Source organism: Protobothrops mucrosquamatus, unplaced genomic scaffold (genome assembly GCF_001527695.2).
Source record: "Protobothrops mucrosquamatus isolate PMUCROS unplaced genomic scaffold, P.Mucros_1.0 scaffold388, whole genome shotgun sequence".
Taxonomy (NCBI): Eukaryota; Metazoa; Chordata; class Lepidosauria; order Squamata; family Viperidae; genus Protobothrops; species Protobothrops mucrosquamatus.
This window is the reverse complement of record NW_015386720.1, coordinates 262395-274436: the sequence shown is the minus strand read 5'-3', so window position 1 is coordinate 274436 and position 12042 is coordinate 262395. Positions and strand designations below refer to the sequence as shown.

The 12042-nt window shown below is 38.8% G+C and overlaps 1 protein-coding gene across 1 annotated transcript in view; it reads left to right on the top strand.

Annotated features, from left to right (window-relative positions):
• The window catches only part of RPS6KC1 (ribosomal protein S6 kinase C1), an 87110-nt gene that overhangs the window by 50868 nt on the left and 24200 nt on the right, over positions 1-12042 (top strand). The window contains exons 10-13 of the mRNA XM_015815946.1: positions 1566-1613; positions 3236-3368; positions 10123-11661; positions 11933-12022. Of these exons, the coding sequence (XP_015671432.1) occupies positions 1566-1613; positions 3236-3368; positions 10123-11661; positions 11933-12022 (1810 nt within the window). The remainder of the gene's footprint in view (positions 1-1565; positions 1614-3235; positions 3369-10122; positions 11662-11932; positions 12023-12042) is intronic.

The window sequence follows — 12042 nt, the reverse complement described above, 5'->3', positions numbered from 1 at the left end:
AACAATTAGAGATTAATTCTGAGCTGCCAGGTACCAGAGGGAATTCTGTAATAAAGTAGCTAGCTCTGGTTTGGGTTATATTCAATCCCTTGGAACTAGTTGAGTGGGTTAATCTATCCCTTTTTGGTGTTCCTGCAACACATAACCAACCCCTCTCATTGAGCCAATAAAATATGTTGTGGGAGCAGAATCAGACAAGGAAGCCAACTGGGTGACCTTTGGTTAGTCACTTTTTCTCAGCTCCAAAACTGGCAGCTGCAGAACAAACCCTTTTGTGTTGTGCATTGATGGCTTCACTGTGTGAACTAGGCAAGTGCAGCACAAAAAGTGTATCCCACAATTAAGCGGGGCAAATGCTCAAAAGAAAAACAATGCTGGCTCACTTGCCAAAAGCAGGTTTGTGCAACCCATGGCCCATGGTCTGCCTGTGACCCTGGATAGCTAGTAATGCAGCCCCACAAGATTGTAAAGATTGTAGCTATATTATATATTTTATATACAGCCCAAGACAATTCATCTTCACTCAGTGCAGTGCAGGCAAGCCAAAAGGTTGGACACCCATGATTTAAAGCTTCCGCATGGTCTTAAAGGGAAGCCCCATGTAAAGCATATTGCATGTAGTAACTCAAATGAAAGCTATCTAAAGTACAATTGACCATGAATAGGTCTTCCCAAATGATAAACAAGCATAAATGTAGCAGATACAGTATATCTGCAAAATACCTTGGGAGCTTCCACTTGCTCATTGTTTTTCTAAGAATGAGTCTAAGTCTATTCCTCCTCAGCCAGACTCCATTAGATTCCAGGCACTGGGAGAGGATTTTGACTAACAAGCATGGTTAGTTCTTGACCATGAATTAATCCAAGCTGTTCTAGAGACAAGTAAGTTGATAGTTCTCACTGCATCTTGTTTACGTTTAAAAGTTCTGCATGAAGCGGGTCAGTATAAGAAACTTCAGTGCTGTTTGCTGTGCCTTACAGAACAGTACATACAACTTTAATTCTGCTGCGGTATGTATGCTGGATCCAAAAGCAGAAATAGATACCAAACATTCAGAGCTTTCATGCATTTTTTTTTAATCGACTACGCTTACGAGATTTGTCAATGAACTGTTCTTGGAACTGCATAAATTTGCAGGTGAAAATAATTTTGAACTTTAAAAAAAACTTTCTTATTTTCATGTCACCTTTTTGTTTTTAAATAATGTAGCAAACCTGCTACTGTGTGAGATTACAAGGATGACCATGCTCTTTTCTGCCTGCCATTTTTAATGCCTATAAGTATTTCATTTAAAATAATTAATTGCTTAAAATATGCTTCTGCTAATTAGAGATAGATTTTAATTGACACTATTACTGATTTACTTTTAAATAATCAGTCTAATTGATTTATTGATTAAGTATTGCAGCTATCATATCTTATAAAAAAGAAATTAATTGATATGTGTATTCCGCCTGTCAGGTCCATTTTAGAGACTTATATTTCTTATCATTAGTGAGGAAATATTAATATTGATAACTGGAAAATTCTGACAGATTGGATTAATTTCTATTCTTCCATTTAGGTTTTGCTTGTAATGGATACTAGGACACAACAGACATACATACTGAAGGTAAGTCATTATTTTTCCTAAATCATTCACTTTGCCAATGGCAACTTGTTTCCCACTGCTTACAGTTCAGTCCAGAAAATCCAGAATGCAATGTGGAGTTTGTGTTTTATCTGTTAATCTTCAGTGGCAGGCTACATAACTAATAAATGGCTTCCGCTGTTAGCAACACTTATTTCTGCTTTGACCATCAAAGGAAAGGGAATTGTTACAATTAGTGTCCCATGGCATAGTTTACATTTTCTTCACTGAAATATTTAGGTCAGTTCAATAGTGGAAGTAGTAAATATTGATATTAAAGTAATTCTTCGCTCTCTCCCAGCACTTGTACTGCTTAGTTTGCCACTATTCATGTTTACGGTGAATGGGAGAGGATAATTCAGGGGCCACTACTGTACTTATTTATGTGGTTTTGTATATAGCTGTTGTTTTCTTGTTTCCCTAGCCCACCTTTTTTTGCTTGTGATTTAGATTGCTAAATCTGAATCTTTCTTAGTATTCCTCACTGTTGGCCATGTTGGCTGAAACTACTACAAGTTGTGGTACTACAATATCTGGGAGATGACTCCCCATCTATAGGATACATCACAAAGCTTTCCTCTTCCTGATGCCTTTGCCAATATGTTGGGGCCTCCACTGCTTTAGAGTTTTCTATTCCTATTCATCTAATATTTTTCCACTTGAAGACGCCTTTGTTTAATTTGCAAATTTGGAAGCAGTACGAAGATGACAAGGCCAGCCACAAACAATGTATGAGATGAGAGAATAACAATCCCGCATCTCTTTCTCCATTTCCTAATATCATCTAATAAAGCGGAATGAGCACAGTTTGTAGGTCACTAAACAAAGCGGAGGGTTAGCTGGTAGTAATAGTAATGCATATTTGCATAGTAGTAATGCATACTTTTGTTTTATTGCTTTGTTTTATTACATTCCTCCTCTTGACATTGCCAAGAGATGAAGAGAATCAGGGCTGGTTTCCCCCACCCCCACCCCCAGCAATAGCTGGAGGTCATGTGAAAATTAATTGTGATCTTCGATAATTCAACCACACTTTATTTATCAGGAGTGCTTCTTTCATAAGTTGTTTTGGTTTTTTTTCCCTATGTGCCATCTTTAAAAATCTATAACACCTTCAGGAAACAAATCACATTACTAGTCTATCTTCCCTTCGACCCAATGGAAATGTATGCATACCCGACTCTATCAAATTGAAGGTGGGGCAAGACTTGCCTTTTGACTGTGAATGGATTTAACAGTTTCCTTTGATCCTTCAAGCTCGGCCCCTGCCCTCCCTGCCTCTCCCCCCAAGAGATATCTGGGGGAAAAAGGTCATAGAGAAATAACTGAGTGTCATTCTGATGACTTGGTTTGTGAGAGATTCTAATGAAAACATTGACCCATGTAATTGATTTTAATGGCAGCTTTGTGCCATCTTCTGTTCTCTGGATGTGCGCCAGATGCCATCAGCAGGGCCTCAGGGGACTGAGGGGCACAGAGCAGCAGATGAGTGGTTTCTCTGAAGCCTGGAGTAACTTGGATAGATTAGTTTGGTTGATAAGCACAGAGCACAGCATGCTCCAAAGGCAACTGAGGGTACAACTGACCTTTCTGTTCTCTGTCAGGGTCTAAGAAAAAGTAGCGAATGCAGCAGGAAGAGAAAGACCATCATCCCCCGCAGTGTGCCCAACATGGTGGCTTTGCACAAGTACATCATCTCAGAGGAATCGGTCTTCCTTGTGCTGCATCACGCAGAAGGTTAGTCTGTGGATTCAGATGAGCTGTGGGAAGGGGGGAGATGGTAGGGGAGAAAGAAAGCCTCTGCTTCTTCAAGTGATACCATCAAGGTGCTAGAAGTCTTCTGAACCAAAATTTTGGGGATTATCTTGCAAAGGGTGTTGAGGCATACATGCTCTTTGTTATGTTACATTATTGTTTTTTATAATTTACATCCCACTAAAGTTCTTGTAGCTCCACTATTCACCAAAGCAGCTGCTTTCCCCTTTGGATCTACACAGGTTACACAGACCAAACTTTTCCTTAAGGTGCTCTTTGAGTAAAACAGTGAGGTAAATATTTATCCCATGCAGCGATAGGCTGATTTGTTTATTCTGTTTGCAAATCCTTTCTGCTTCAAATAACAATTCCATATGATGCTCTTAGAACAAGTGATAACTGTAGGGAAATTGTCTTTAAAAAGGAGACTTTATCTGGCTGAGAGTCTTGGTTGTTGCTGCAGTGATCCAGATGGTGAAGGATGTTTGTATGGCTTCTGTATGTGTCAGGCAGAAACTCCACTGGTGTCGGTGAATGCATATTGCCAAATCCATAGATCCCGTCTGTACATGGGGGGCAGGAATGGTTCACTAAGGTACTGTTTTCTTCAGTAAGACCTATGGGTCACGCATCTACATTGCAAGCATGTTCAAAGAGTTGGAACTTCTATTGTGGAGTTTCAGACGACTAACCAAATCAGTTTCAGTTAACCAGAATCATTTCTCAGGAAAAGGTGAGAAGCTCTCCAGGTCTTGCTTGCACTGAAGTGAACAATATGAATTAAAGAGAGAAGCATATTCATTGTCACCAATTTCTTTTTGATGCTCCCCCCATGGATGCTGCTGGTTATTTTGTAAGAATAACCTGCTTAGTTGGGCTCAGTGAGAATATTAAGACAAATCCCTTGGCCTGGGTCATATAAACACGATTTACCTATAGTCAAAAAACTCAAAACATAACTTCTTTGCCTGTGTACAGTCACATGTTAAAAAAACCAACATGGATGGAGTTAAGCCTATCTTTGGCTAGTAATAGCTTCAGGACTGATCTCCAGTGCTATTTCTAATTTTGGGAACTATGTTTACACGATACAGTTGACTCACGCAGTAGCCACCTATTGTAAATACAGTGGTGAGTTGGTGGCAGATGCTCAGAATCTGACAGGCCTCCGATCATTTCAGAAGTTTTTGAGAGGCTGTTGCTTACTGCTGCCTTTTATTTTTAAAAATGCCTTTGTTTAACAACCATAGTGGCCCAATTAGGATGGGCATTGTAACCTGCCTATTTCTTTAGCACTAGCATGCAGTAAAGCAGTGTTTCTCAACCTTGACAATTTTAAGGCATGTGGACTTCAATTCCCAGAATTCCACAGCCATTCTGGGAGTTGAAGTCCACATGCCTTAAAATTGTCAAGGTTGAGAAACACTGCAGTAAAGGGATGCCTCATGTTACTTATGTCACTGCAACTAAAGCCAGTATTTAAATTTTTAAGGTGCCAACTTACCATGGTGAGCTTTACCTCCACACTTATTTAAGAATTACCATCTGGAAAAAGTTGTATATAGATAGGAGATGGAGAAGCTCCAGTCACATGTCAAACAACTATAGATTAATTCCTTCAGTCTTTCCACAATTGCAGAATGTATCTGTTCAGTCTAAATATTAAGTTGGATTTCTAGGATCTAAAAGGTTAAAAGTGCCATTGAAAATAAGTATCAGTAATGAAAAGTTTTCCTCTTTTTCCAAGCATTGGTGCTGAATCCAGTACAAGCTTCCTCCACATTACAATGTAGTAAATAGTTTGTTAAAGGTGAGAACATTCATAAAGCATCTGTTAGTTTTGTCACAAAGCACTTGGCAAGACATTTTGAAGCTTCACTACTACTTAGTGGCATCAGTGCCAGAAATGGTAAAAACAGATGCTTCAAAGAGAGTCTTGAGGGACATTGAAGGAAGATTTTGATGGAGATCAAACTTAAGCTTGAATGGCTGCTGGGAAGTGTCACATCTTTTTCAGCATAAATGTGTTAAAATTCATATTCATCTGGAAAGCGCATAAGAAACTTCAAAATGATGATGTTTCCTGTTAATGAACACTAATTCTATAGCAGGCAATGTTTAGTAGCCCTCCTCCTTGAACCTTAATGGTCATATGTTGCCCTAAGAGCAGAAAACAGAGAACTATTCCCTATTTTAATTTTGTCAATGCTGTAACTGATTAGTATTTAAATTCTGAGTCAGGAAGGATAGCCTAACTTCTTTTTTGTGGTTCCCAGAAGGCCCTCCTGATTATGTCACTTAAACATGGCAGCAAGGTCATTTTAACTTAAACAGTACAGTAAGTATGTTAAACTTCCACATAGGCTTCACACAGCTATTCTATCAAAAAGCTGCCATCAGTAATATTACCTTCAAATTTCCTCATAGTCATTAAAAAGTGCTTTGTCATTCCCCTATTCTTGTAACCCACAGTGCCTAAAAAAGTTTGTTCACTTTCCCAACCCCAGAATAGTTGCAATGGTTGTGCAGAGTTTGCCTCCATCAGAATTTGGCCAACTTTTATTTTGGTGTGTCAGGCTTTATATCACATGGTCTGTGTGCCAATCAAATTTCTCTTTATGCAATGATGTTGGACATAATGGCACTGGCCTGGGCCTTGGGCCATTCCATGTTTTTATTAATAATTTGGATGAAAAAGTTGGGATGCTTAGAAAGTTTGAAGTGACATAAGATTGGGAGGGATAGCTAATACTTTAGATCAGGTGTTGGCAAATGTTTTGTAAAGAGCCAGATCCTGCCCCATCTCTGTAGATACACTGGCTGGTCTATAGGCAAAGGAGCATAGCACCTTGGGATGGTGCAGGACCACCATCTGATTGGCTGCTGCTGTTTCCCAGAATGCTGCACCTCTACTCCTTGGCCCTGCCCATCACCTTGGCAGTTGAGACTGAGGCTCAACCCTGGCAATTAGTTGCCCATCCACTCATCCATCCACCCACCCACCCACCCATCTTACTCATGGGTTGGAATATCCCATACTTTGCATACCTGGGACCTCATATATTGTCACAAAACAACACTAGATTAAGATCCAGGGTTTTGGAGGATGAAAGTGCAAAAAGCATCAGCCTCAGTTATTCATTTGTAAATAGAAATCAAATTGGTAATCTTCACAGATGGGTTGTGATGCTGAAATTAAATAAAGGAAACGGAGAACCGCATGTTAAGAAGCATGCCTCAAACTGATTCTTGTTAACATTTTTATTATAAAGGAATACAAATATTTGAAAGATAAGGTTGCAGACTTATGGAAACTTCTTTGAATCAATTGATTTCCCACTCTCCAAATATGGGTAATTTTACATGATAATGGATGGCCAATAATCAGATACATTGGCAAATGCATTTACTACTGAATCTTAGCTACAGCAGTATAAGATGAAAAAGATTATTAGTGTGTCATTTATAAAGACTTAATGATATACCGAGATGGAAATATTGCTCCTCTGTGACCTAAATTGGACATTTGGAAAAAAAATAACATTGTTGATTCCCGCTTTCAACTTGCACAATGATTAAAAAACATTTCTTTGCATATTTGCATTTCATTGCTATTCTGTGCACACATACATGAAAGAATAGTTGAATTTTGATGATTATTGAAATGATTATTCGTGGTTTACATCAGCTGTCCCCAACCTTTCCAGCTTTGTGTACTGACGGTGGCGGCAGTGGGAGGGGGAGGAAATGGTTTCACGTGTGTGCCGCTTGCACAAATGCAGCTTTGCGGGCTGACGCACTCACCCGCTGCTTGCATGGCCTGGTTCCCAATGGGCCATGGACTGGCACCGGGCCTGGGGACCCCTGGTTTACATCAAAGTATGTACCATATACTAGTGAAGGTTTCTTTTATTTAAAAGGTTAATGTTTGCAAATAGTTGTATGAGCACCTTCTCAAACTTTGGAGGGTGCTGGTAAAATAATGGCAAGGTTTCAGAAAGCATCTCAAACCTGGAGCTTAGAAATATACACACATACACATATACATAGGCAATACGTATACATATTTGTGCTTTCTAGTCAGTGTTGACTCTTGACAACTGCCTGGTCTCATCCCTGCAGTTTTTCTGGCAGCATTTTCAGAAGTGGTTTGCTATAGCCTTCTTTCTAGAGCTGAGAGAGAGAGTGACTCACCCAAGGTCACCCAGCTGACTTCATGCCTAGGGTGGGATTCAAATTCATGATCTAGTGCAGGGGTGTCAAACTTGCAACGTCACGTGACATGTCGCGACGCATCACAACTTTTTTTCCATTGCCAGCAATGGGATGGGCACAGTTTTGGCATGACGCATCCAGCCCGCGGGCCGGCAGTTTGACACCCCTGATCTAGTGGTTTCTAGCCTGTTACCTTAACTACCTCAGCAAAGTGATTCTCAGTAAAAATACATTTATAATGATAATAATTTATCAAGCACAATCACTTTATGGAACTAAACATAGTTCCCTTACCTCCAGGAACTTAAAACCTAATTTTAGGTTGGGTGGGACAGTAAAAAAGATTGCTATTTTAAAAAGGGAGTATGGAAAGAAAAGGCCAGAATAAACAACAGCTGGATAAAAACAGATGTAATTGCAAGTAGAACTTTGTTATCTACTGGTGTAAGTCTCATAGCTCAGTTGTAAACACATTTTACATTCTGATGGCCCTAACTTTAAGCCCTAGCATTTCCAATGAAAAGCTTTAACATTTCCAGTAAAAACTAGCAGGTAATAAGAAAAATCTGTTCTAAAAAGCTAGAGAGCCAAAGCCAGCTGTAATAGATAACATTGAACTACATGACAATTAAGGCAATTTTAAGGCTCTTTTATTATTGTACCATAAGAATTCCAGAAGAGCTGAGTTTTAAAGACAACCACCACCATTTTAGGCTCATTCTGTATGTAAAAGCACAGTGCTACATTTTGTGGACCTTAGGTCTTATCCAGTCAGCTTTTCTTATGTCTTAGTGCTTAAAATCTATTTGATAAATATGTGTGACTGCATCTGTGAGCTGAAAGAAGTTCAAATGAAATGGAGTTCATGTCTAATTTAATGCTTTTAGCCATTTTTATGGTTTTCTTTTAGGATGCATTGGAGTTGGGTGGCCAATACATTTAAATACATGTCACATTTTTAATTTCAGTAATTTATGAGCAACAAGCAAGGCTCCCATTGACTTCCATTTTGAGTTCCACTTCAAGCTCATAGTTTACTTAAAATATATGGTAGATCTAAACTGAGGCGATAGTCAGCTGACCTATGGCCTCAGAATATTGACAGGTATTTGCAGCAATGTGACTGATAAACTATATTTAGTGATCTTTATTGGTTATGGATGTTCTTCCTGCCATGGAGTGTATTTATGAATGTGATACAGAGATGAGGGGATTGAAACTGGAGGATGGAGGGTTGTTTTTCTTTTTTATAACTGGGGGAGGGCTAGAGAGAAAAAAAGCAGCAAGATCCCCACAAAATTGTTGTTATTATGGGTCACTCATCCAGTCATCCAGATGTTCAGGCTGGTTTTGGCATTTTTATCTACCTATCCAGTCCTTCCCAAGAACCTGAGATAGGGAGATGTGGTTTGATGGTGTTAAAGGTTACCACTGCAGGATGTAAGGTATTCCAAGTAAAGCTGCTTTTTGAAATTGACCATGGTGATTTTGTCAATGCTGATGATGTTCAAGTGGTGTTCCAGATGTTTTGAGGTTGCATCCAATTCCAAAGCATCTATTACTATTGGTACTATCTTTGTTTTTTCCCAATATTCATTCTATGTCTATTTGCAGGGTTTCTATTTTGTGATTTTCTCCATTTTTGTTCTCTTTTACTGTGCTACCTCCAGGTACTGCCACATCCACTGTCCAGACCTTTTTGTCTTATCAACAGTTGTTATGTCTGGGGTGTTATGTGGTAGATGCTTGTTTTTTTGAATTCTAAAATCTAAGATCATTTTATCTTCTTCATTTTCTTCTTTTTTTAATTTTAATTTTTCCTTTTTTCACTATACAACAAAAAAAAGACATGATTACTGATGTAAATAAATTGTAAATAATATATATGAGATGTATAACACAGTTCTGTTAAGGGAAAAATGTATTTTTCAGTTTTATTTTTGTTGTATAGTGAAAAAATAAAAAATTAAAATTAAAATTACCTTCTTCATTTTCTATTACTTTATTACTACGTACACAAGAATGTGAAATCACAGCTGCCTAATCTTTAGCAGATGTTGGCCTTCATGTATTGAGTTCTTCCGAAGATTTTAGGAGATTGTAATTGATCATCATAATATATATTGGATGAACATTTTGTCAGTGGGCAGTTTTTCTAAGTGCCCAGATTTTCTAAGATCTTGATTTGGGCATTCTGAACACTTTTCAAGCTGGTAGATGTGAAATGCATACTTTGTGTTGTTTCCTGACTTTTTTTCCTGAGGTTCTCCTGTTTCTTTCATTATAAACCATTTAGAATGTTTAAATATCATTGCTGTTGCAAATGATGGATGGTATAAAAATGCAGAAATATCAGATTAATGCTATTGTAATGCTAGCACCTAACTGCATTCTGTTAGAGGATAAGAGTGGATACCATCTTCCACCAGTGTTAATACTTCTTACATATAATTGCACCATCTGCCATAGTTAGGCATTAATGAAATACAACTAACTTTGGTTACTTTCTTTTTTCTTACAGGAGGCAAACTTTGGTCTTACATTAGTAAATTCTTGAATAGGAGCCCCGAAGAAAGCTTTGAAGCCCCTAAATCCAGAAAATCCAGCTGTACCAAAATACATTTGCATCAGGCAAGTCCTAGTCCTCAGGATATCCGCAATAGCCTTGGCTCCAGAAGAAGTAACGGGGACAATGTATTAAAGGTTTTACCACTGCAGGACAGTCTCACTCCAAGTTTTCAAGATGGTAGTAGTAACCAAGAAGAAGATCAGGAAAGTTCCCCTAAATGGATTGACTCCGGATCTAGTTCAGAAGAGGAATGTACCACAAGTTATCTAACATTATGCAATGAATACAGTCAAGAAAAAATTGACCCTGGTTCATTAAATGAGGAATCTGTCCTGAAACCAGATGATAATGTTCTCATTACCAATGAGCAAAGAGTCCTCAAAGTGCAAGATGAAGCTGCCTCTGGGAACTTGGAATCTGCATTCACGTGTCAGGAAATAAAAGAGTTTGCTGACGATGTGGATCCGGAAGCTGCCAATCCTACTATGATATCAGAATCATTAAATAAATCCAAGAACAGCCCCATGGAATTTTTCAGAATTGATAGCAAAGATAGCACCAGTGACCTTCTGGGGCTTGATTTTGGAGATAAACTTCATAACTTAAAATCAGAATCTTTCAAACCGTTTTTTCCTACATTAGATCAGGATAAGAGCCTTGAAGCCATTGAAAACAGGTTAGGATTTGCATCTCAGGACACTATCAGCAGGGGTTCTAATGACTCTGTGCCTGTGATATCATTTAAGGATGTAGCCTTTGATGAGGTCGGTAGTATTGATGAAGGAAGACCTGACCTTTTGGTCAACTTGCCAGGCATTATGGAGCAAATGAAAGAGGCTTCAGTGGATAGACCAACAAAACTGATGGAACAGAATGGAGACATCTTGGAAAGCAAACTTTTGGAAACTCCCGATGTCTTGCAATTGAATAACAGTGCAGAACAAAGCAGAGAGCTTGAGCAAAAGGTAGAGCATCTGAGGGAAGGAAAATCACAAGGACTATGCAAAGACAATCAGGAAGCAGTTAGGGCATCCCATACAGCTGATACTGACTCAGTTGGTTTTGGGAACAGGATGGCCTTTCAAGGACTTGGAGAAGCATCATCATCTTTAGATATTTTCAGCATAAAGGACAATGTTATGGTTGCCAGTGCAAACGTAGATGTTGCAGAAGACAGCTTAGATGTGGACAGTGAAGCTGTGTTGCTGTTTTCTGATCATACTGAAGAAAACTGTCAAGAGGGAACAGTTCCCTCTTTGTCCCACAAAGCAGAAAGCAAAGAGTTGGGTGTGAGGAGCAGAGAAGAGAATGAAATACATCATTTTTTTCAGGACTTGGATGAGAGATTAGCACTAACCTCCAGATTTTACCTCCCTGAAGGCTGTGTTCAAAGATGGGCAGCTGAAATGGTTGTAGCCCTTGATGCCTTGCATCGAGAAGGAATTGTGTGCCGCGATTTGAACCCAAACAACATCTTATTGAATGATCGAGGTCAGGAACTTTTGCAAATGCATTTCTTTTTATTCGCTGTTGCTCCCAATTAACTGAGAAGGCGTTTTATCTTGTAATTAGTATCTTCATTTCCTGTCTAGAGCTTCATTATCAGTGCAGCAAATTCACCCCCAGTAATAGCTTCTAGTACTTAATGATGCCATTATTCTTAATGATACTGTTTTTAGCTACAAAAGGAGTAATTACAGTTCACTTCTGCATAAAATGGAAGGGAAAAATGTTTTGATTTCTCCTGTCGTTTTGTTTTTAGGACACATTCAGCTAACGTATTTTAGCAGGTGGAGTGAGGTTGAAGATTCCTGTGACAACGATGCCATAGAGAGAATGTACTGTGCTCCAGGTTAGAGCAATCACCTCAAA